Source organism: Aulostomus chinensis, chromosome 7, assembly GCF_037954235.1.
Source record: "Aulostomus chinensis isolate RoL2024-O1b breed Wild chromosome 7, RoL_Achi_v1.0, whole genome shotgun sequence".
Classification (NCBI taxonomy): Eukaryota; Metazoa; Chordata; class Actinopteri; order Syngnathiformes; family Aulostomidae; genus Aulostomus; species Aulostomus chinensis.
In genome coordinates, this window is record NC_141326.1 from 30,567,156 (window position 1) to 30,593,901 (window position 26,746).

A 26,746-nucleotide genomic window follows, 5' to 3' on the forward strand; every position below is an offset into this window, starting at 1 on the left:
ATCAGGCTGGGAAGTCTCAGAGACACCGTGGTGTCTGGGTCATGACATCATCACAGCGGTGGTGTCTGGTGTGATATGTAGTTGTGTGTTATTGTAACATGTTTGGTGTGAACGCAACACAACAGTCTCTCTGACTGAGTCCTGTCACACATCCACGCAGGCAACAGCAGCACCAGTTGTTTTATTGTGAGGTTTCACACCACAATCGTCTGATGTCATGAACAAGCCTGTGTGCGCGTGGAGGTGAGTTTACCTGCATGTCAGTCTTCATGAGCGACGCCCCGGCCTCCACCAGGTAGTGACAGATGCTCCTCTGGCAGGAGGAAGCAGCTCTGTGGAGCGCTGTCTCCCCCCTGAAACACACGTCATTCATTTTAAACACATGAAGATGAAGAGGAGGAGCAGGACGAAGTGGAGGAAGAGGAGGAGGAGGAGCAGGAGGAAGAGCAGGAGGAGGGGCAGGACGAAGAGCAGGAGGAAGAGGAGGAGGAGCAGGAGGAAGAGCAGGACGAAGAGGAGGAGGAGCAGGACGAAGAGCAGGAGGAAGTGGAGGAGGAAGAGGAGGAGGAGCAGGAGGAAGAGCAGGAGGAGGAGCAGGACGAAGAGGAGGAGGAGCAGGACGAAGAGCAGGAGGAAGTGGAGGAGGAAGAGGAGGAGGAGCAGGAGGAAGAGCAGGAGGAGGAGCAGGACGAAGAGCAGGAGGAAGGGGAGGAGGAGCAGGACGAAGAGCAGGAGGAAGTGGAGGAGGAAGAGGAGGAGGAGCAGGAGGAAGAGCAGGAGGAGCAGGACGAAGAGCAGGAGGGAGTGGAGGAGGAAGAGGAGCAGAGGGAGGAGCAGGAGGAAGAGCAGGAGGAAGTGGAGGAGGAAGAGGAGGAGCAGGAGGAAGAGCAGGAGGAAGTGGAGGAGGAAGAGGAGGAGGAAAGTTTGCTAACTTTAGTGCTTTTGTATTGTCAAACAAGTTGTAGTCATTTCCGTATATTTTTGACTGAAAACCAGTGGAAACATCTTATTAGCTGCTCAGCTGAATGTTGGGGGCAGGACTTTCTCTGAAGGATGAGCCCTGATTGGCCAGGTTTAGGTCCCACCCATGACACTCACAAACAAACAAAATGTTCGGATTCACCGATAAACGGATGAATTAACCATTAATCCCAAATGAATTCTGAACCACGGCGCACTGTGAAAGCATCTGATCAAATGACAGCGACATGAGCAGAACAGAAAACTTACGTTTGTGTCTCTGAGACGTCCAGGTGAGACGTCGGCACTGGAAGACAAACACAAATGAACGTAGAAACACTTTTTGTCAATAAATGATGCACAAAAAGGGTGAACTGTGGAGGAGGAGTCTCTGCCAAGGAAGACCCAGTTCAGTCATGGGCAGATCTGACCCTCACCCTCGAAGTCAGAAATTACATTTAAAGAAAAAACAGAGATCTGCCAAGTTCTTCAGTTTCCAAATGTCTGATGAAGGTTCACCTGCTGGAGGAAGGAGGCCTCTGAATGCTGTGTAGTTGGAAAACATGAGGATTATTCTCGAGTTAGCTGAGCACAATGACTGGTAGTGGGTGGAAAGTGTTAGCGTAGCTCCGTGCGAACACTTCACACCCACTACCAGCCATTGGGCTAAGCTAACTAGCCTGGGCTCAGCTTACAGAACGATGGACAGTGAGACTTCTCCTGTGGTGAACATGTTAATATTGATTGACATTTGCTGTCACGGTGAGAGGAAAAACATTCACTGCCTCAGTCCTCCGTTTCTTCAGTGTTTTTTCTCTGTTGAAACAACTTCGAACTCATTAATCTGAGGTTGAACTGTTGTAGCGCAGGAAGAACATTCACCACATGAACCTTCATCCTGGGAGGGCGATGAAGCAACATGATGTGCAGTGTGGCGTCCCCAAGTGGTCGAATCGCAGTAACACAGGCTGATGTTGAACATGTGGAAGCCTCATGACAAGATGGTCACAGGAACTTGAAGGACTCCTCATCAATTATGCTCATCAGTCAATGATCACGTATCAGCAAAAAACATTCTCATTACATGAAACACTATTTAGTAAATCAGATTCCCTCTGATTCCCTCCATCCGGGATCCGTCGCATCATCGTGAGGTCACAAATACATCTGTCTCACGCACTTTACAGTTCAGGCCAATGAGCACAAACATGGCCGACATTTACGCAGCAACAACAGACTCACAAGTACACAAAGCTGAAAATGTGAGCCGAAAATCCAGGCTTACTAAGTAGAATTAATTATTATCATGGAGTCAAATTCATCATCACACTTCACATAACAGAGAATCACTGACATTATAGATACGTGATGATAGATAGATGGATAGATAGATGATAGATAGATAGATGATAGATAGATGATAGATAGATAGATGATAGATAGATGGATAGATAGATAGATAGATAGATAGATAGATGATAGATAGATGATAGATAGATAGATAGATGATAGATAGATAGATGATAGATAGATGATAGATAGATGATAGATAGATGATAGATAGATGATAGATAGATAGATAGATAGACAGATGATAGATAGATAGATGGATAGATAGATGTTAGATAGATGATAGATAGATAGATAGATAGATAGATAGATAGATAGATAGATAGTTGATAGATGATAGATAGATAGATAGATAGATAGATTGATAGATAGATAGATAGTTGATAGATGATAGATAGATGATAGATAGATAGATGATAGATAGATGATAGATAGATAGATAGATAGACAGATGATAGATAGATAGATAGATAGATAGATGATAGATAGATGATAGATAGATGATAGATAGATAGATAGATAGATAGAAGATAGATAGAAAGATAGATAGATGATAGATAGATAGATAGATAGATAGATGATAGATAGATAGATAGATAGATAGATAGATAGATAGTTGATAGATGATAGATAGATAGATAGATGATAGATAGATAGATAGATAGATGATAGATAGATGATAGATAGATGGATAGATAGATAGATAGTTGATAGATGATAGATAGATAGATAGATAGATAGATAGTTGATAGATGATAGATAGATGATAGATAGATAGATGATAGATAGATAGATAGATGATAGATAGATAGATAGATAGTTGATAGATGATAGATAGATGATAGATAGATAGATGATAGATAGATAGATAGATGATAGATAGATAGATAGATGATAGATAGATAGATAGATAGTTGATAGATGATAGATAGATGATAGATAGATAGATAGACAGATGATAGATAGATAGATGATAGATAGATGATAGATAGAAAGATAGATAGATGATAGATAGATGATAGATAGATAGATAGATAGAAGATAGATAGTTAGATAGATGATAGATAGATAGATAGATAGATGATAGATAGATGATAGATAGATGATAGATAGATACATAGATAGATAGATGGATAGATAGATAGATGATAGATAGATGATAGATAGATAGATAGATGATAGATAGATGATAGATGATAGATAGATGATAGATAGATGATAGCTAGATAGATGATAGATAGATAGATAGAAAGATGATAGATAGATAGATGGATAGATAGATGATAGATAGATGATAGCTAGATAGATGATAGATAGATGATAGATAGAAAGATGATAGATAGATAGATGGATAGATAGATGATAGATAGATAGATGATAGATAGATGATAGATAGATGGATAGATAGATGATAGATAGATGATAGAGAGATGATAGATGATAGATGATAGATAGATGATAGATGATAGATAGATAGATAGATAGATAGATAGATAGATGATAGATAGATAGATGATAGATAGATTATAGAGAGATGATAGATAGATAGATGATAGATGATAGATAGATAGATAGATGATAGATAGATGATAGATGATAGATAGATAGATAGATGATAGATAGATGATAGATAGATAGATAGATGATAGATGATAGATAGATGATAGAGAGATGATAGATAGATAGATAGATAGATGATAGATAGATAGATGATAGATAGATGATAGAGAGATGATAGATAGATGATAGATAGATAGATAGATAGATGATAGATAGATGATAGATAGATAGATGATAGATAGATGATAGATAGATAGATAGATAGATGATAGATAGATGATAGATGATAGATAGATGATAGATGATAGATAGATGATAGATAGATAGATGATAGATAGATGATAGATAGATGATAGATAGATAGATGATAGATAGATGATAGATAGATAGATGATAGATGATAGATAGATAATAGATAGATAGATGATAGATAGATGATAGATAGATAGATGGATAGATAGATGATAGATAGATGATAGATAGATGATAGATAGATAGATGATAGATAGATAGATGATAGATAGATAGATAGATGGATAGATAGATGGATAGATAGATGACAGATAGATAGATGATAGATAGATAGATAGATGATAGATAGATGATAGATAGATAGATGATAGATAGATGATAGATAGATGATAGATAGATAGATAGATGATAGATAGATAGATAGATGATAGATGATAGATAGATAGATGATAGATAGATGATAGATGATAGATAGATGATAGAGAGATGATAGATAGATGACAGATGGATAGATAGATAGATAGATGATAGATAGATGATAGATAGATGATAGATAGATGATAGATAGATAGATGATAGATAGATGATAGATAGATGATAGATAGATAGATGATAGATAGATGATAGATAGATAGATGGATAGATAGATGATAGATAGATGATAGATAGATAGATGGATAGATAGATGATAGATAGATGATCGATAGATAGATGATAGATAGATAGATGATAGATGGATAGATAGATGATAGATAGATAGATGGATAGATAGATGATAGATAGATGATAGATAGATAGATGATAGATAGATAGATGATAGATAGATAGATAGATGGATAGATAGATGATAGATAGATGATAGATAGATAGATGATAGATAGATAGATAGATAGATGGATAGATAGATGATAGATAGATGATAGATAGATGATAGATAGATGATAGATAGATAGATGATAGATAGATGATAGATAGATAGATGATAGATAGATGATAGATAGATGATAGATAGATAGAAAGATGATAGATAGATGATAGATAGAAAGATAGATGGATAGATAGATGATAGATAGATGATAGATAGATGATAGATGATAGATAGATGATAAATAGATAGATGATAGATAGATGATAGATAGATAAATGATTGATAGATGATAGATAGTTGATAGATGATAGATAGATGATAGATAGATAGATGATAGATAGATAGATGATAGATAGATGATAGATAGATAGATAGATAGATAGATAGATAGATAGATAGATGATAGATAGATAGATGGATAGATAGGTGATAGATGATAGATAGATGATAGATAGTTGATAGATGATAGATAGATGATAGATGGATAGATAGATGATAGATAGATGATAGATAGATGGATAGATAGATAGTTGATAGATGATAGATAGATGATAGATAGATAGATGATAGATAGATAGATAGATAGATGGATAGATAGATGATAGATAGATAGATAGATAGATAGATGATAGATAGATGATAGATAGATGATAGATAGATAGATGATAGATAGATGATAGATAGATGATAGATAGATAGATGATAGATAGATGATAGATAGATAGATGATAGATGATAGATAGATAATAGATAGATAGATGATAGATAGATGATAGATAGATAGATGGATAGATAGATGATAGATAGATGATAGATAGATGATAGATAGATAGATGATAGATAGATAGATAGATGGATAGATAGATGATAGATAGATGATAGATAGATGATAGATAGATGATAGATAGATAGATGATAGATAGATGATAGATAGATAGATGATAGATAGATGATAGATAGATGATAGATAGATAGATAGATGATAGATGATAGATAGATAGATGATAGATAGATGATAGATAGATGATAGATGATAGATAGATGATAGAGAGATGATAGATAGATGACAGATGGATAGATAGATAGATAGATGATAGATAGATGATAGATAGATGATAGATAGATAGATGATAGATAGATGATAGATGATAGATAGATGATAGATAGATGATAGATAGATGATAGATGATAGATAGATGATAGATAGATAGATGATAGATAGATGATAGATAGATAGATGATAGATAGATAGATGGATAGATAGATGATAGATAGATGATAGATAGATAGATGGATAGATAGATGATAGATAGATGATAGATAGATAGATGATAGATAGATAGATAGATGGATAGATAGATGATAGATAGATAGATGATAGATAGATAGATGATAGATAGATAGATAGATGGATAGATAGATGATAGATAGATGATAGATAGATAGATGATAGATAGATAGATAGATAGATGGATAGATAGATGATAGATAGATGATAGATAGATAGATGATAGATAGATGATAGATAGATAGATGATAGATAGATGATAGATAGAAAGATAGATGGATAGATAGATGATAGATAGATGATAGATAGATGATAGATGATAGATAGATGATAAATAGATAGATGATAGATAGATGATAGATAGATAAATGATTGATAGATGATAGATAGTTGATAGATGATAGATAGATGATAGATAGAAAGATAGATGGATAGATAGATGATAGATAGATGATAAATAGATAGATGATAGATAGATGATAGATAGATGATAGATAGATGATAAATAGATAGATGATAGATAGATGATAGATAGATAAATGATTGATAGATGATAGATAGTTGATAGATGATAGATAGATGATAGATAGATAGATGATAGATAGATAGATGATAGATAGATGATAGATAGATAGATAGATAGATAGATAGATGATAGATAGATAGATGGATAGATAGGTGATAGATGATAGATAGATGATAGATAGTTGATAGATGATAGATAGATGATAGATAGATAGATAGATGATAGATAGATGATAGATGGATAGATAGATGATAGATAGATGATAGATAGATGGATAGATAGATAGTTGATAGATGATAGATAGATGATAGATAGATAGATGATAGATAGATAGATAGATGGATAGATAGATGATAGATAGATAGATAGATAGATGATAGATAGATGATAGATAGATGATAGATAGATAGATGATAGATAGATGATAGATAGATGATAGATAGATAGATGATAGATAGATGATAGATAGATAGATGATAGATGATAGATAGATAATAGATAGATAGATGATAGATAGATGATAGATAGATAGATGGATAGATAGATGATAGATAGATGATAGATAGATGATAGATAGATAGATGATAGATAGATAGATAGATGGATAGATAGATGATAGATAGATGATAGATAGATAGATGATAGATAGATGATAGATAGATAGATGATAGATAGATGATAGATAGATAGATAGATGATAGATGATAGATAGATAGATGATAGATAGATGATAGATAGATGATAGATGATAGATAGATGATAGAGAGATGATAGATAGATGACAGATGGATAGATAGATAGATAGATGATAGATAGATGATAGATAGATGATAGATGATAGATAGATGATAGATAGATGATAGATAGATGATAGATGATAGATAGATGATAGATAGATAGATGATAGATAGATGATAGATAGATAGATGATAGATAGATAGATGGATAGATAGATGATAGATAGATGATAGATAGATAGATGGATAGATAGATGATAGATAGATGATAGATAGATAGATGATAGATAGATAGATAGATGGATAGATAGATGATAGATAGATAGATGATAGATAGATAGATGATAGATAGATAGATAGATGGATAGATAGATGATAGATAGATGATAGATAGATAGATGATAGATAGATAGATAGATAGATGGATAGATAGATGATAGATAGATGATAGATAGATGATAGATAGATAGATGATAGATAGATGATAGATAGATAGATGATAGATAGATGATAGATAGAAAGATAGATGGATAGATAGATGATAGATAGATGATAGATAGATGATAGATGATAGATAGATGATAAATAGATAGATGATAGATAGATGATAGATAGATAAATGATTGATAGATGATATAGTTGATAGATGATAGATAGATGATAGATAGAAAGATAGATGGATAGATAGATGATAGATAGATGATAGATAGATGATAGATGATAGATAGATGATAAATAGATAGATGATAGATAGATGATAGATAGATAAATGATTGATAGATGATAGATAGTTGATAGATGATAGATAGATGATAAATAGATAGATGATAGATAGATGATCGATAGATAGATAAATGATAGATAGATGATAGATAGTTGATAGATGATAGATAGATGATAGATAGATAGATGATAGATAGATAGATGATAGATAGATGATAGATAGATAGATAGATAGATGATAGATAGATAGATGGATAGATAGGTGATAGATGATAGATAGATGATAGATAGTTGATAGATGATAGATAGATGATAGATAGATAGATAGATGATAGATAGATGATAGATGGATAGATAGATGATAGATAGATGGATAGATAGATAGATAGATAGATAGATAGATAGATAGATGGATAGATAGATGATAGATAGATGATAGATGGATGATAGATAGATAGATAGATAGATAGATAGATAGATAGATAGATAGATAGATGGATAGATAGATGATAGATGGATGATAGATGGATGATAGATGGATGATAGATAGATAGATGATAGATAGATGATAGATAGATAGATAGATAGATGATAGATAGATGATAGATAGATAGATAGATGATAGATGGATGATAGATAGATGATAGATGGATGATAGATAGATGATAGATAGATAGATGATAGATAGATGATAGATGATAGATAGATGATAGATGGATGATAGATAGATGATAGATAGATAGATGGATAGATAGATGGATGATAGATAGATGATAGATAGATAGAAGGATAGATAGATGGATGATAGATGGATGATAGATGGATAGATAGATAGATAAATAGATGATAGATAGATAGATAGATGATAGATAGATGATAGATAGATAGATAGATGATAGATAGATGATAGATGGATGATAGATAGATGATAGATAGATAGATGATAGATAGATGATAGATGGATGATAGATAGATGATAGATAGATAGATGATAGATGGATGATAGATAGATAGATGATAGATAGATGATAGATGGATGATAGATAGATAGATGATAGATAGATAGATGATAGATGGATGATAGATAGATAGATGATAGATAGATGATAGATAGATGATAGATAGATAGATGATAGATGGATGATAGATAGATAGATGATAGATAGATGATAGATAGATGATAGATAGATAGATGATAGATAGATGATAGATGGATGATAGATAGATGATAGATAGATAGATGATAGATGGATGATAGATAGATAGATAGATAGATAGATGATAGATGATAGATAGATGATAGATGATAGATAGATGATAGATAGATGATAGATGGATGATAGATGGATGATAGATGGATGATAGATAGATAGATAGATAGATGGATGATAGATGGATGATAGATAGATAGATGATTAATAGATAGATAGATGATAGATAGATGATAGATGGATGATAGATAGATAGATGATAGATAGATAGATAGATAGATAGATAGATAGATAGATAGATAGATGATAGATGGATGATAGATAGACGATAGATAGATAGATGATAGATGGATGATAGATAGATAGATGATAGATAGATGATAGATGGATGATAGATAGATAGATGATAGATAGATAGATAGATAGATAGATAGATAGATGATAGATGATAGATAGATGATAGATGATAGATGATAGATAGATGGAAGGATCGAAGGTTTTTAGGAGAAAATCGATCAGGTCTGTTTCAATGACTACCAGACAACCATCTCATCAGGCCCTTTTATTATGGTTCCAGGCCTTTGAATCTTCTTTTCTGTCTTGTCAATACCGACACATTTGAACAGACTTTGACAGAGTGTCATCTCTCTTGTCCATCAATCAAAGGGTGGGCGGGGCCACATTTACGTGTCAGTCCCAGTCGTCAAGAGAACCAGAAGCTCTCACCGTTATCGATGAGGTACTTGATGATCTCCTTGCTGCTAGCCTCCACGCTGTGATGTAGCAGCGTGCAACCTTCTGCGTCCTGAAGCTGCAGCTCCGCCCCCTGCTGGTGGAGCTCCATTAGCTGGAGGGCAGAGTTCAATTAGAGACGTGCAGAGAAATATGAGTAGAAGAAACAGAACTGCTATGGTCCATCGAGACGCAGACTCACTTTGGTTAGATCTGCAGTTTTGACACAACTGATCAGCTCAGTTTCTACAAAACAGAAAAACAAAATGATTCGACGTAGAGCAGGTAAACAAACACCTGTAAACACCCATGGACACACACACAGGCGTGCACACACGCACAGACACACCTGGTTTTACTGGTAATTCTTACGATTGTCTACCAGCCAAACCTGACTAAATAGTCGGGTAAGTCGAATGGAAATCAGACATTTCCTCCAAAATGTGAGAGGTGAAAGAAGATTAGCTGTCATACTTTTCAACCCCCAGCAGTTTGTTCGGGTTGGTCATTTCTTAAACGAGTAACTCACTTTATCAAGAAATATTTAACATTTACATAAATGGCCATTTAAATACAGACCAAACTAAAACAGCAAAATGAAAGAGAGCACGCGCACTGGAGCGCCCTCTGCTGGGCACACCAGTTGCATCATGTTTAAATCGCCATTGTTTTCTGCATTTTATGTGATTTTTTTAATGATCAGAGTATATTGGAAAACATAGGCGCTGATGTGATATGTTGTTGACAGGTCAGTGACATCAGAGGGCCCTGACGCAGCTCTGATGACGGAAGTCGAGTCGAGGTGATTCTTTAATGTGCGTCCGTGTGGGTGAAACCTGCTCGCTGCCCCAGAAACACTCGCCCTGATGGATGTGCCTGATGTTGTAGCAGTTAACTCACACAATGACGTGTGAAGCTCAGACATTTGAACCAAGTGCTTCATCAAGAGATGGAGCTGAGATCAGTTTACCTTTGTAAGGGTCACGTGAGGTCATGCTGGAGGGGCTGCCAAACAGAGAGGAGACAGACCGCATCAGTTAGAGAGGAAGACCACCTGAGGAAGACACACACACGTGCGGACTGCCAACCTAACCACGGCCAGTGCTGTGTTGGAGCGATGAACAGTGAGGGTCTTTGCTCCTCTCCTTCACATGCAGGAGACAGCGAAGACAAGACACACAGGTGAGTAGCAGCGTCAGCTTGTGAGACATGCCGCAGTTTCTCCTCTCTCACACACACACACACACACACACACACACACACACACACACACACAGCGTTAAGATGGGAATTTGGATGGTGAGCAGCTTGATGAAGAGATGACGTGAGGATGTCGCATGCTGCTACCTGCACAGAGCGGTCTTGGAGGAGGAGCTCTGGGACAAAGCCTCGGCCACTGAACTGTCGCTGGAGAACCTCTTCCTCTGAAAGTCTCTCGCTCTAAAAGACAGACACAAACATGCTGGTCGAGGTTTGCTCTGCCCCTCAGCTGATTTCTGAACTCAACCATTCTGCTGGTTTGCAGCGAATTTGATTTGTGGCTGATAAACACGCTGGGACGCTCTGTTCAGTCGCCTGGAGGTTTAAATGCCTGAACTCAATCAGAGACGTCGATTTATTTGGACTTAACAACCGAGTTCAGCTTAATTTGGAGGGAGTTGGTGAGGGCTTCAGGAGCAGCAGAACCGCCTCTGAGACGAGAGTCAACACAGCTGCAGTTTGAGTGAAACCACGAGGCTGACCTTGGCGTGCCGGTGGAGGTCGGCGTTGTCGGGGAGCAGGGGAAGGCAAACTGGTGCTGCGGGTCCTGGTGCTCCTCAGAGTCTACCAGGTCAGGCATGCCAGGGGAGGTGCCAACCGTCTCCTTGACAACCAGCTCTGGGTCCAGGATGTACAGCTCATCCTGGGAAATCTCTGTGACGTAGTTCAGGTGTTCCTGCACACACAAAGAGCAGCAACCTGAACAAAGAGGGGAAAAGTCTTCGCTGTGATGTTGACATGAAGGAATCTGCTTGTCTCTTCTCCCGTCAGCTGTTCACAACCACTGACGACGGTCCTTCATTACTCCTCTGATGCGATCCATCGCGCGAGGGTTTTTTTGGTGTCTTGATGCAACAACAACAACAACAACAACAACATGAAGTGCCACTGTCATCCCACCTGAGCTCGGTCTATCCTGTAGAAACGGTCTGCAGTTGTACCTGAAACACAAATCCCAGGTGTTAGTTGGCGCAAACGTGACGGTGGTCAAAAGTCGTTTGCTTGTTGGGACTCACAGTCGAGGAAGCACCACTTCAGGGACAGTTTCTGGAGCGTCAGACTGTCTCCTGTCAGGGAATCGCCATCCTGGAGAGACACGAGGTGTGAAAACTGCTCTTCTCTGGTTCCTCTCATTTAAAGACCAATCAGTTGTTGTTGTTTTTTTAAGAATACGTCTAATTTTGTCAATGAAGCAAGAACTCTGATTGGTCCAGTAGCTGCTAAATGTCCACCAGCTAGTTGCTAACTGGGTCTGGGTCGAGGACAGTGTCTTTGTAGAGCTGCAGCCCAGATGAGAACTGGAAGAAGCAACTAGACATGAACTGGACAACCCAACAGCCCGCTGAAGCCCAGGAGCAGAGGGCGGACGGGGCTGGAACCAGGACAACTAGAATTCTACAGCCTTGATGGAAAGATTCAAACAACAACAACAAATCATTCCACTTAACATCTTCGGTGTCTTTGACACCAACAGCAACGAGAGATTTTCTCACTCCTGCCGACCAAACTGGGCCAAACACTTCTGACATCTAAATAACAGAACCTGTTGGCAGTCGCATCAGGTGATCCGCTGCATTCTAAGATCATCCAGTTGATGTCGTCAAGATCCAATCGAGCAAAGGGTGGGAGGCGTTGAGTTACCTACAAGCAGCAAGCTTGGGAAAACGCCATGGTGCAATTACAAACGCCACAACAGAAGCGACCCCAGTCTAGAACTGGTCCGGGTCCAGGGGCCACTATCACTGACTTATAAAGCTGTTCATGTCGTCATGTGACTTAAGTGATCGATGTGTTCTGTTTCTGTAGTCTTTCACTCAGCTTGATGCTAGTGATGCTAACAGCCACACAGCCCTCCCAGGCTGCTTAAGCACCTCAAGCTAGCACGCTAACGCTCCTCACCAGTCCTCCTTCATGGCAGCTTTTACAGAGGGTGGAAACTACAAACATGGCACCACCAATGGTTGAGTCTTTGGATATAACGATCGTGATCCATCCATTCACTCACTTATCGACGATCATATATCGGATCGCCGAAGGAACGAGTCTAGGTGACTCGGACACACACAGGCGGCCTCTTACCTGGTCTGAGTCGTCCTGCAAATGCTCGATGAAGAGGCGGCAGGTCTCCAGGTCGCTGTCACCAGGGATTGTGATGGCGCCCAGCGGAGTCGCTGCACAAACAAACACCATCAAAGTCTCAATTCCTTTAAGCTCCTACAAGCAGCAGTGGAAATAAATCAGAATCATATATTTATATTCTATATATCTATATATATATTCTTTATATATCTTGATCAATGACAAATACGCATTACTGTGCTTTTCCTGATTGTTGGAAGTATAGGAAACGGATTCATGGGTTTTAGGAATGTTCTTACACACTGGAGGGGAATCTTTTTAAAAAGGACTGCAGCAGATTTACACCTGCAGAAACACCTTTGACCAACGAAATCATTGGTTTCCATCTAAAGTCATAGTTAGCAGGTAGCTAGCACGCTGCCAGTGAACAGCTGATAGTTTGACCAAGTTCACACATGTTAACTCCTGCAGCCACTAGTTTCTCCAGCAGAAGTCAGGAGCAGGTCTGGAGGCTTCTCCCGACACTCGAACCAGGCTGTGGAACCACTCGGCTCCTGCTCTGATGGGAACCGACCACCGCTGGAGGGTCGCCGAAGCTCTGAATTCAAGTCACTACACATCAGATCAATTAACCCTTGGCTGACTCACAGGTCTCCTTCAGCTGGTCCTTGTCATAGTGCAGAGCTTCATACGCCGCCATGCTGACCCGGTTCACTCGGATCTGGAGCTTCTCAGGAACCGGCTGCTGGCTGTAGACACACACACGTGCAAATCTGTACCAACACACTGACGGATACAAACACAACTTTAAAATGATGACAGCACCGTCAGTGGGGTGACGGGTAGCCGACCTACTGGGAATTGAACCAGCAACTCCCTTTACATGGAACTTCACCTCATGAGAAAAACCATCCGGACGTTTAGTTGACGCATATTCCCACTTCCTGTCTGTCAGGGCGAGCCATTAAAACATGATTTGATGTCTGTTAGATGTACATATACTGTAAATTGTGAGTGTTTGCCATATATGGCTTGTTTCCTGTTGCAGGTAGGTGGTGCCATGAATGGGACTTAATGTGTTCAGACTCTCATCACATGCTAATTTTGGACAGATTGGACCAGGTAACAGTCCTAGTACCACGGGAGGTACCAGGTAACAATCCTAGTACCAGGTAAGAGTCCTAGTACCACGGGAGGTACCAGGTAACAATCCTAGTACCAGGTAACAGTCCTAGTACCACGGGAGGTACCAGGTAACAATCCTAGTACCAGGTAAGAGTCCTAGTACCACGGGAGGACAGGATTGAGGACTCAAAGGCAGCTGAGTGTAAGGAGGACGTCCATTGGCGTGTGTGGGACCGACGTCTGAGAGACAATAGGAAGTCAGAGAAAAACAACTGTTGTGAGGAGGAAGAGACAAGTGTTGAGGACAGGAAGGAGGATGTGGGACTAGGACCTGGTCCCAGATCTTCTCCTGGATTGAATCGATCTGAACGACTCCTCCAGAAGGTTGGAGATGATTGGTTCCAAAGGAGTGAAATGAGCAGTGATTCAGGATTTACATGTGCAGCCCTCAGAATAAAGATGATGGGCTCAGCAGTTGCTGTTCCTTCAGACGCCACGTGGTTCTTACTCATTCAGATGTGGCATGGAGATCCGCCTCTTGGCCTTCTGCACCATGTTGGCCTGGTTTCTTAGGTTGATGTGGATGATGGACGGTGCCAGCTTGCAGGGCTCACCGTCCACCTGCATGGGGATGGACTTGAAGGTTGTCAGGATCACTTCTTTACACTGGTGGAGGCGCTCGCCGTGACCGCCCACCTGCAGTGTGGCCTGGGCACAAAGAGCACAGCTTCAAAGGCATCCATGGAAACACTTCATGTTTAGTCGCTCGTCTTAGTTCTATGTATGATGCGATCCATTATTTTGCTGTGTGAACCCACATATATTCAGCACCATCGGCTGTGACCCCAAACAACCAGTGGTACTGGTACCAGAAATATCGGAGAACCAGCTCACGAGTTGTCAGGTCTTCCCACAGGTTGACAAGTTGTTTTGAAATGCTGTTTTTTGAATGAAGTTCTACACAATTGTGACATGGCGGCACACGAAGTTGAACCTGTCCTCATTTATATAGACTGCAAAATCCACTTTCTTTGTTCTGAACACGCTTCAGAAACTGGTGGTTGACAAGCAACAGGTGATATGAAGGGAATATACGTCAATACGTGTGTAAGGGAAAGTTGTGTCAATTTACTGTCAGGACAACCGACCCTCTTACTGTCTCACGGTTCCATCTGGGTACCAAAAAACAAGAACCGCAACAGAAAAACTGTGCGCGTGGTTTTCAAACACACAGCACAGCCAGTCGTGTTATTTTGGGAGGGGAGGGGCTTCGTCTCTCAGGCTCCCTTTGGGCCCCACGCTCAAGCTGGCCTTCTTGGCATTAAATGCTACAGGATGTTGTTATGATAGAGAACTCGACTCCATAACTGGTCTGAAGCTCATAACTAACTGGTCTGATAACTGGTATAAAACCCTGAAAACTATAAAATTACTTTACAACAACCTCATGAAAGTTTTTGATCATGAAACAACGGGCAAACTTCTTACTGCCTACACGTTCCACCTTCAACCAGGCTCACGTTTCATGTATCCAGTCCTCTTAGACGTACTAGCAATGTATACATAAGATGTCCTGTTTACGGGTCTACTTCATCTTCATGGTTTTTATTACTTGTACAGTTTCTTCTTATTTTCTTTCTGCCTTTCCTCTGTTGATACCTGCTGAGCTACGACACATAGCAGTTAGCATTCTTGCTAACTCTGGCACATGGCACACTTGTAGAGGCCACCTGTCACCACCTGTGGAAACGGACAGATTTTAAACTTGATGAGCAGATGAATGCTGTGGTAAAACTAATTTGATTGCCTGAGGTTTTTATCTAAAATCAAATCCTGTTTGTTTTTTCATAATTCTGAACATGTGATTCCTCTGACCCACAGAGCGCCCAAACAGACGCACACTCAAGGGGCGTCATCAGCTCGCGACTACGTTTCCCGTTTAAGAGTTTTGTTTGTAGTGGACATTTGAGGTTGAGATGACAGTCACGTGTCTGACGCGATCCGCTCGCATTCTCACCAAAGACGTCATGGTGAAGCCAATGACCTCAATGTAGCCGTCGTCATGGCGCTGTGGCTCAAAGTCGTGATGCTCAGCGGGGTGACCCCACGGCACAGTGCCTGCACAGTACCTGAAACAGAATCCCACGTGGCTGACAACATGGAGGCGTGGGTTTATCGGCACAACCATGGAGCTTCACTGCTGCCATCAAACAACAAACCCCTCCATTGGCAGGTTTCACAGGTCAGACATCAAATACCTGGGGATGTTCAGGAACAGGAGACACTGCAGCTTCAGCTCCTGGACTTTAGCCGTCAGGTCCGTCCCATCACACTGCAGACAGAACAGATGCGTCACGGCTTTTCTCTCTTCTGAGGGAAGTTCATCGACACGCGCACTTCTACTCACCACCACCTTGATGTGCTTGGCAAGATCTTTAGAACTGCCACTCAGGAAATCTGAGAAGGCTGTCTGAAACACACACACACACACACGCACGCACGCACGCACACACACAGGTAGATGAGTGTGTGTGGATGGAGTAAATGTTGTGCTGGGTGGTGACCAGACTTACCCCTGCATAGAACATCTTATTCCTGAAGCGGCTGTTAAACTTCTCTGGGTTTGCCTCTAAAAGACCGAAACATGGTTTAATGCATCTGGGAAACATGACGCTAACGTAGCCGCCTAGCATGAGTGGAGCGGAAGGCCTCATTCAGAAAGTGCAGATGCAGATGTGGAAGCTTCTGCTTCAATATGTAAGTGAGTGTTGGTCACATTTACAACTGGACAATAAAGTTGTAAATGCTGACAAAGTTTTGGGAACAATGATGCCTGGTGCAGGTTAAGCTACATGCTAGGCTAACATCATGGGAGAGGAGGTTCTCAAACGGAAACCTCACGTGAGTCCTAACTGAATCAAACCAGCATGAGCACCACTTTCATTTGAGCTGGTTTCTGAAGAATATGCAGCTCCTATCATCCAGGTAGACATCAGGATGGACTTCATTGTGTGGAAACAGACAAGATTCAGAAAACCTGCACACAAATATATTCCACTTTCCCTCAGCACTGCTGACTCTTTGTTCTGCTGCCTGTTATGATCCCACGATGACTGCGTCCTCGAACTCACCTCGAGATTCATGGAAGCCAAGCGTGACGTGAGCATCGAAGCCCAGACTGAAGTAGTTGTTGAAGACGTCGATGGGGAGCTGAAACGGCAGGAACGTCATTCATCAGATGTTGAAATCAAAGAAAACTTCTCTAAACTGAGAGTCGAACTTCTTGTCTGGAGGCCTGTGGCTGCATGAGCTGCAGTTACACTCGACCCTCCACTGCAGTGGCTCTCAAACTTTTTCTGTCATTCCCCCTTTGGAGGAAGAAACATTTTCATTCCCCCCCACAGCAATTTTTTTGACAAAATAGGCCATGTTTAACTTTATTGACCTGTTAAAATTACCAACATTCCTTTAGTTTTTCAGAACTAGAAAAAATGAAATAAAATGTGTTTCATCCCTGTCAAATATCTCTCCATTTTAAGAACAGACCTGACAACAGTTGCTATGAAAGAGCTTTGAAGCGCGCTTTGGTTCCGGGGGAACTAATGCGTGGACGTCGGAATTTTTTTCGCGGCAGAACCATAAACAAAGCGAAAGGTGAGGGGGAAATAATGTTTCTCAAAGTGTGTGGCGCGCCCCCAAGGGACGCCTCCGCCCCCACCAGGGGGGCGCGCCACACACTTTGAGAAACGCTGCTCTACTGGAACACAATCCACAGGGCTTTCTGCCTCAGAGCAGACTGGAGCTCATCAGCCGAGGATCAAACCACTGAGCCTCCAACTCCTAGACAGCAGGCCTGGGAACAGGAAGCTACTTCTAAAGGTACCGAGCAAATCCCAGAGAACCCAGTCACGTTAAATCCATCAGTTTCAAATTTCAGCAGCTGAATCCCACTTCAGGGTCAGAGCGTGTAGACGAGCCTGGCCCGAGGCAGAGACCAGTGCATGGTTCAAGGTTACTTCTCGGCTTCCCTGCGGCAACATGCTAAGTTCGTTCCGGTCTCTGTTGCTTCTGCCTGAGGGTTTGCCACTGCAAGCAGGTGAAGCTTCCGTGTGACGGACGAAGCAGATTTCAGGATCACAGCAGAAGCCAAGTGTTGCCTCCAGGCCCTGTTACCGTGTCTGCTGGCCACAACCATCGACCTTCCACTGAAGTTCCTTTGTGCTCCGCTGACGAACGCAGCCTCGACTGACCTTGTCAGTCTGATGCTCCTCTCGCTCCTCTGGCCGGGCCGCCGGGTTCTCCTCCACGTTCAGGTTCCAGCGGTCCAGCTGGACGATGTTCCCGTCCTCCACGTGTGAGAGGATCTTTGTTATGGGCTCATCAGTGTAACCCTGAGAGACCAAAATGGACTCAAGTAAACCCAGAGCCACACAGTTGCTCAACGGAACACCAGCAGAACTCACCCCTCCCCAGTTCAGGGTTCTTGCCAGGTCATTGCCGGTTCCCAGAGGAAGGATGGCCACAGGAGGCTGGGGGCGGAGCTTCAGTTGGTCCAACACTGACAGGATCCACCCCACCTGCGCACACACAAAGAAGACTGTTCCAATGACCTGCATATCAGGATGAGGTTTGCAAGAAAAATAAGCCAATAAAACGACATGTCTCCTTATTAATTATGAGTTCTGCAGTTCTGTCATTGCAGTTATGTTGCTCTTCTGTCAGTTGCCACCCTGTTATATGCAACTGTGAACTTTGGCCACTAGATGGAGCCAAATTAATGGAATTGTCTCTTCATTGATCCTCTGCAGTACAACTCACTGTCCCGTCTCCCCCGCAGGCCAGGATCCTCAGGTTGGGCACCTTGGAATAAAGCTCCAACCTGCAGGAGACACAAAGAACAGCTGCACTTCACCTGGGACACGAAACCAGGAAGGACAGGAGGGAACGGGGGGAGGAGGAGGGGGACAGAAGAGTAACCAAGTGGGGGAATGGACCTCTGCGTGACTGATGAGTGGAAGATGATTGGAAAATCCTGTGGGGGATAAGGAAGGTCAAAGGTCACATGACTTACCCTTCCCTCGGTCCACCTTTTGTCAAGTCAAACACCTGTCGAGGATTCAGGTACCACATAAAAGACTGGATAATCTTGGCTCCCTGAAAGAAAGAAAGAAAGAAAGAAAGAACTCACACTATTTGCCATAAAAGACAACAGAGTCTGAGTGACGCCAGGCACAGAGCAGCAGCCCCACAGGCGTCCGACTCGTGGTCACACACGTCTCCGCCTCCTTGACACACGTGTTCTGATCACATTGATTGTTAGGATCTTAGTTCATTTCTGATGTTTGAGAACAGTGAGTTCTTCTGAGGGTCCCTTTGACAACCCTCCACCTGCCGCGGCCGGACACTGATGTACGTACCTGATTGCCGCCACTTTTGGGGTTGACAAATACCAGCAGAGGTTTCATGAGCTGAGAGGGGAGGGGCTTCACCAGGAAGGGCTTCCAGCGGCCATCTTGGAGCTGAAACGTCCAAGTTAGGCATATTTAGAGAAACCGATGTGTCCAAACTAGCTTCATCTCCCCAGAAAATCAACAAACAGGATTTTTTTCTTTAATTTATTCTACATTTACTTATAAAACCATTCTGTGTTTCTCAGAATACAAGATAAGACATTTTTAAATGACCGAGAAACTAGGACAAAAAAGTAATAAAATTGCTTTCAAAGTCTTTGTTGTTTCAAAAGTGATTACTGCTAATTTGCAAATGACATTTTTTCCTCGACAATTTCACTGGTTTTCTTGAGTAAAACGAGGCCAGGAAATCATTAAAACTTGCTGGAAAATTAGGAAGTAAATTTTGGTAAAATACCCAAAACATTCCTAATCATTTGAATGACAAATGCAGACGTGAGGAGAGCAACTGTGTCAGAGCCTCTGTGTTCAAATGCAATAAGAGTCCATGGAACTGTTCCTCATTTTGTTTAAGACCTCCTAGAAACCCCTAAGGACCCCTGCAGGTCCACGGACCAACCTTTGACAACCTTCCAGAAGCACGCTCTCACCTCTGCTGCCTTCTTGTTTGACTTGTTGCATTTCAGGGACGTCCGTTTTTTCTTTTTACTGGACTTCAAAGACGACTGGACAGAAGGAGACAAACACGCCCATCAGCGGGGGTGAAGTTTGTTCACTTGACAGAGGTGGCGCGACTCATTCAAGGACTGTTGGACACTTGATAACTGGACAATGCTTTGTTGATTTTCTACGATAAAAAGCTGCAGGGGTTTGGGCTTTAGAGTCGTTCCTGTTTGATGGGGCTTGATGGGGACCTTCATCAGTGACCACCCACGAGGATGCTGGGGCACGAACGCAGAAACGTACGTTGATGTAAACGTGAATCAATGAGCAGCAGGTTCGGGGCGCCAGGCTCGTTCATAACGTTTGTAGATGATCAAAACTTTATGAGGAACTCTTAATCTGAAAATCCAGAGACTGAACGAGTAATTTTCAGTGAAGGAGTTAGAAAGAGTAGGTTATCACATCATGCAATGTTTCTGTGTGTGTGTGTGTGTGTGTGTGTGTGTGTGTGTGTCTACCTGTGGTCGGCGGACCCTCAGGATCCAGGTGGGAGGGATGATGACAGCAGCGTGAGCTCCTAGTGAGCAACACTCCTCAATCTGCTGCAGCATGAAACACGTCACCTTGTTGTGATACTGAAAAACAGACAGGAAGTGACCGCACTGGAGTGACAGGAAGTCACCTGCCTGCTGACCTAACCTAAACTAGCTCACAAGTCACAAATGACACTTTTCTACTCGTCAGGACTGAGAGGATGTCTGAAGTTTCTGTATCGTGATGTTTGTCTGTAGCGTAAAAGACACGGTAACACCTTTGTTCTTCATGGAGCGACCCAGAGCAGAGACAACAAAATGGCTGAGGTGCAAACTTACCGCCTGTTTGCACCACGAGCAGCTGATGGCAACAATCTCTTTACTGTGAAATGAGAACTTCTGTTGGAACCCCTGAGGAGGAGAACGTCAGAGAACATCAGCTGGGTTGGAGCGACTTATAGGCTTGCAGTTAAAAACGGAGCTGCGACCAAAGCAAACCCAGTCAGGTGGCCGTTTCTGAACAGATCCTTGATCGCTGCGGTGAACCTGTCATCTCTGTGGCGGCGATGGGCGAGACTCACCTTCCCACACTGCCGGCACCTTCCCGTCTGACGTCTGCGGTGGACCCAGTGATGTCGCACCACGTTGGACTGAAACACAACATCACCAATTAGGACTTGCTTGATCTTTCATCCTGTCAGGTGCTTCTACCTGGCCAGGTGACGAGGCGACAAGTAGCTTCAGTGCTCTGATGCAGAACGCGTTCAAGTGAAATAAACAACGTTCCACCTGTCAGGCATGTTTTTAATCCATGGAATGCTGATGATCAAACCGCCGCCGCCGGGACGACTGTGGATGAGTCTGTCCAGAAAAGTGTTCTGGCATTGTGAAGTCACATCAACTTGACCTTTGACCTTTTGGATACACGATGTAATCAAATACTGTCATTTTCGTTAGTTTGTGTATTCTAGACTTGTTATTTGTACATTCATCAGTACTTAATTTGAAAAAAGATTCTTCCAAGTGGCTCTTGAGATGTCACCTGGACAGGTGCGCGGCTGATGGCGCTCTCCCGTGGGACGACAGGGACCTCGACTCTACACTGCCAAAAGGGTTTCGGTTCATTCTCAAGTAAAAGTTGACAATATTGGCAAATTTGAATTAATGTAAGTATCAAATCCAAAATCAGTAGCTGGTAAATGACAGAAGAGGAAGAAAGGCTAGGAAGGAGGTGTGGTCACTGGGTCACATGACCCGGGAGCTGCTGAAGAAAAAAGACGACTTTCCAGTAAAATATTGGCATGCAACAGATCACCAACCCCGCAGCAAACGCACCACCATCCCAACTGGAGTCGGACACGAACCTCTCGGAGGGCGCGTGACCCCGGCTCCCGGAACGACGGCTTGCACCTGAAATTAATCTGAACCCAGAGAGAAAAGATGGTGAGGAGCGCCAACTTTGGGGAACGCTGGCGATCCCGCGGCCTCCAGGTTTACCTTCTCCAGCTGCTCCATGCACATGGTGTGGACCGATATCTTGCAGCCCGCACATTTCTTCCTGGCAACCGACTTTTGCTACAGGAAATCAGAACGTGATGAGTTGCTGGTGCTTATAGACAGGGCAGGGCCACGCCACAGGGGGCGCTGTGACTCACCAGTGACTTGACGATGCAGTACTGCTCGCCGACGTAACAGAAGTCTCCAGATCCACTCGTCTCAAACCAGATGTGGTCACCAAACTGGGCGTTGTCCTGTGACGTCATGAGAGGACACACAAACGTTTCACTGCACAACAATTAGTTTCTCACCAAGTCCATCTTTACCCTCACAAAGAGTCAGTGACCCCCCCAGCACAGCATGGGCAGGACTTTCATTGTGTTCATGTGGTCCCTCAAGACTGAATATCATTATGACTTCACGGCAAACACCAGGAGATGAACTGAGACGCGTTCGCCCCGGTGAAATGGCGCTCCTAAAGTCGGGAGCGTCTGGTTGACCAGTGATGATGTCACTCACACTCCAGTCGATGGTGCTGCTGGGCTCCCGCAGTGGGTCGGTCTGCCCAGACGCCGAGACGCTGGACACGTGCTGCACGCCTGACTTGGCGATGGCTTTCCTGCAAACACACGAGACAGAAGGAGGCAGCGTGAGAGCAGCAGCCAGAAGACTCGTCTCAGCCAGTGGCGTCCATCACGGCCCCGGTCTGAGCAGCACACGGCAGAGGGAGACTACTGCCGGGGGAGCACCAGCCTATCCAACTACTCCATCTCTCACGCACGCACACACAATCACACACACACAGGCACACACAAACACACACAGGCGCCCACACACACACAGGCACACAGGCACACACCTGCGAGGTGAGTTTGAGCTGATCGTGCACCTCTAAACCAGCTGCTAATTAGCTTCAGGGAGTTTGGAGCAGAAACTCAGGCTGCGATTAGGAATCATTTTAATGAGCTTATTACTTATTAACGCTTCCTGTGCACACAGGAAGTGCCGTCTCACTCTGAACGTCACAAGCTGCTGTTGATTTCCAGACTGACTTTTGTGCCCTAGCGGCGCTCGTCATGTTCCACTCATCCCACCAACATGACCTGCCTGACAGGCCGACTGGATGCCATCAGCAGATGCACGTGCAAAACCTCGTCGCCATGTTGGCTTGTGGGAGGAAACCCGACATTTTTACCACCACAGTGAGACTTTCTGGTTAGCACCAGACTCACATTGGATTAAAACGGAGTTTCCATTCAAACACTACTTCTATGCTAAATGTAGCCAAGTCATCTGGTGTCAGATGGCGCCGATTGGACACGATGGAGGTAAAACCTTTGGCTCTTATGTGGATGAAGTGGACGAACGCTCGTGGGCCGACGACATGCGTCTACCCTGTTACTGTGTGAGCGCCTGCTGAGGACCAGATGTGTCAACGCACCCACCAACTTTCAGCTCTGTCAGCTTGTTCAACAGTCACAGACATTCTCAGCAACACCCAGAGCAGCATGGCCGCCATGGTCAGAGACTACATACAGCAGGAAGGCACTCCAGCTCTCCCGGCAGCCATCGTAGCCTCGTGCTGCCAGCCAGCTCGGGGCCCCGGGGCCCCTGCAGGAGGCTGCGTGGTGGAGAGAGAAGACTGAGTTCCTGCGGCTGGGCAGTGCAACGCCTCGACCTGGCCAAGGGCTGCCAGCCTTTGAGATAGTGGAGATCCTCCTCCTCTTCGTCTGGCTGCAGGTGCGGTGGTGGCTGTAGGGGGTGGAGTCCCTTGCAAACACCTGAGACGAGTTCCTTCGCAGGCAGCGCGGGGCCCGAATCAGGGGCCGTGATGTGGATGGCAGTTGGGGACTTTTACTCATCACCTCCAGGGTGATGGCAGAGGAAGAGGGGGTGGAGGACACTGGGACATTGTCCTCCACCACAAGCTCCGCCCCAGACAACTGACTAGCGTGTGATTGGCTGTTGTAAGCCACAGATTTATCGCTGCTGTCATCGTCTGAGTCTGAGTGGAGGCTGCTGGACCGTGAAAAAACCATCCTGCTGCTGGCTCCACCCCTCACCTCCACTTGCTTTTCCCCAGCAGCTAGCCCCGCCTCCACGCCTTCCTCCTCCTCCTCGGCCATCTGGATGAGGCTGGCCAGCAGCATGGACGGCCCCAGTAGGTGGGTGTCAATGTTGCGCAGCTTCCCCACCTTCTTCCGGGACACGGCAAACCTGGGGTTGAGGCTGGGGGTGGTGGTGCTGGAGCGCCTGCGGATGTGTCCCCCCCACCTGTTGTGTGTGGTTAGGTCAAGCTGTCCAACCCCTAGCACCCCAGCTTGCAGCTGGACACTGGAGCGCCGCCGGTGTGTCAGACTGGAGGATGGTAACCCGATGCTTGACCTGCGGCGAGCCTTGCCGGTTGGGATGGCCACGCTGGGCCGCTGCTGGCGACAGGATGGGGCTGTCGCATCCACCTGCTGGACAGCTTCCTTCCTCTTAAAGTGACGGCGGAAAAATGTGTCCATGTTGGACGCTCCAATATGGCTGTTGGACGCAAACAGCAGTTAGCCAGACAGCAGAGAGGCGGAGCCACATTACCAAACAGCCACGAGGTACAAGGACAACAGCAAACATTCAGTTTGAAAACAAAACTATATATGTGTGTGTGTGTGTGTAAACATCTATATATGTATATAGATGTTTATATATTGTGTGTATAAACATATATATGTGTAGGTGTATAAACATATGTATATATATGTTTATACACACACATATATATGTATATATATATATGTGTGTGTATAAACATCTATATATGTGTATATATGTATATATATATATGTGTGTGTGTAGAAACATCTGTATGTATATATATATATATGTGTGTGTGTAGAAACATCTGTATGTATATATATGTGTGTGTATAAACATCTCTATATATGTATATATATGTGTGTGTATAAACATCTCTATATATGTATATATGTGTGGGTGTATAAACATCTATATATATGTGTGTATAAACATATATGTATATATATGTGTGTATAAACATCTGTATGTATGTAGATGTGTGTGGGGTGTATAAACATCTATATATGTATATATATGTGTATAAACATCTATATATGTATATATGTGTGTATAAACATCTATATATGTATATATATATATGTGTATAAACATCTATATATGTATATATATGTGTATAAACATCTATATATGTATATATATGTGTGTATAAACATCTGTATGTATATATGTGTATAAACATCTATATATGTATATATGTGTGTATAAACATCTATATATGTATATATGTGTGTATAAACATCTATATATGTATATATATATGTGTATAAACATCTATATATGTATATATATGTGTATAAACATCTATATATGTATATATTTGTGTGTATAAACATCTATATTTGTGTGTATAAACATCTATATGTGTATATATGTGTGTATAAACATCTGTATGTATATATGTGTATAAACATCTATATATGTATATATTTGTGTGTATAAACATCTATATTTGTGTGTATAAACATCTATATTTGTGTGTATAAACATCTATATTTGTGTGTATAAACATCTATATGTGTATATATTTGTGTGTATAAACATCTATATTTGTGTGTATAAACATCTATATGTGTATATATTTGTGTGTATAAACATCTATATTTGTGTGTATAAACATCTATATATGTATATATAAGTGTGTATAAACATCTATATTTGTGTGTATAAACATCTATATGTATATATGTGTGTATAAACATCTGTATGTCTAGATGTATATATATAAATGTATGTATATAAATATATATATACACACATTTATATACATACTTAATATTTGTCTATTTATTGATTCTTTCTTGTAACTTGAAATGAAAAACTTTGATTGTTTTATGTCGTTTCTGTAAATCTCGTCTGAATTCAAACTACCAATCATTAGTTTGTTGAAT

The 26,746-nt window shown here is 42.0% G+C and overlaps 2 protein-coding genes across 7 annotated transcripts in view; both read right to left on the reverse strand.

Moving 5' to 3' along the window:
* The window catches only part of LOC147259492 (diacylglycerol kinase zeta-like), a 38,480-nt gene that overhangs the window by 4,064 nt on the left and 7,670 nt on the right, over positions 1–26,746 (reverse strand). For 2 of the 6 annotated variants that reach the window (XM_086209906.1, XM_086209907.1), the window contains exons 2-32: positions 23,295–23,394; positions 22,934–23,029; positions 22,776–22,853; positions 22,643–22,699; positions 21,860–21,928; positions 21,618–21,689; positions 21,264–21,380; positions 20,733–20,807; positions 20,089–20,190; positions 19,743–19,825; positions 19,490–19,550; positions 19,135–19,248; positions 18,922–19,062; positions 17,803–17,881; positions 17,245–17,300; positions 17,079–17,141; positions 16,930–17,003; positions 16,689–16,800; positions 15,180–15,379; positions 14,195–14,295; positions 13,547–13,638; positions 12,484–12,553; positions 12,368–12,408; positions 11,950–12,143; positions 11,555–11,647; positions 11,301–11,435; positions 11,178–11,212; positions 10,410–10,453; positions 10,202–10,322; positions 1,231–1,267; positions 254–353 (exon numbers count right to left, since the gene is read on the reverse strand). In XM_086209906.1, the coding sequence (XP_086066032.1) occupies positions 254–353; positions 1,231–1,267; positions 10,202–10,322; positions 10,410–10,453; positions 11,178–11,212; positions 11,301–11,435; positions 11,555–11,647; positions 11,950–12,143; positions 12,368–12,408; positions 12,484–12,553; positions 13,547–13,638; positions 14,195–14,295; positions 15,180–15,379; positions 16,689–16,800; positions 16,930–17,003; positions 17,079–17,141; positions 17,245–17,300; positions 17,803–17,881; positions 18,922–19,062; positions 19,135–19,248; positions 19,490–19,550; positions 19,743–19,825; positions 20,089–20,190; positions 20,733–20,807; positions 21,264–21,380; positions 21,618–21,689; positions 21,860–21,928; positions 22,643–22,699; positions 22,776–22,853; positions 22,934–23,029; positions 23,295–23,394 (2,812 nt within the window). Of the gene's footprint in view, positions 1–253; positions 354–1,230; positions 1,268–10,201; positions 10,323–10,409; positions 10,454–11,081; positions 11,213–11,295; positions 11,436–11,554; positions 11,648–11,949; positions 12,144–12,367; positions 12,409–12,483; positions 12,554–13,546; positions 13,639–14,194; positions 14,296–15,179; positions 15,380–16,688; positions 16,801–16,929; positions 17,004–17,078; positions 17,142–17,244; positions 17,301–17,802; positions 17,882–18,921; positions 19,063–19,134; positions 19,249–19,489; positions 19,551–19,742; positions 19,826–20,088; positions 20,191–20,732; positions 20,808–21,263; positions 21,381–21,617; positions 21,690–21,859; positions 21,929–22,613; positions 22,700–22,775; positions 22,854–22,933; positions 23,030–23,294; positions 23,395–26,746 lie in introns of those variants that run through there. The other 4 variants (XM_086209908.1, XM_086209910.1, XR_015117300.1 and 1 more) reach the window with 4 other exon arrangements.
* Positions 24,245–25,303, reverse strand: LOC147259493 (uncharacterized). The gene has a single exon (XM_086207613.1). The coding sequence runs from the start codon at positions 25,283–25,285 to the stop codon at positions 24,245–24,247; it is 1,041 nt and encodes a 346-aa protein (XP_086063739.1). The 5' UTR covers positions 25,286–25,303.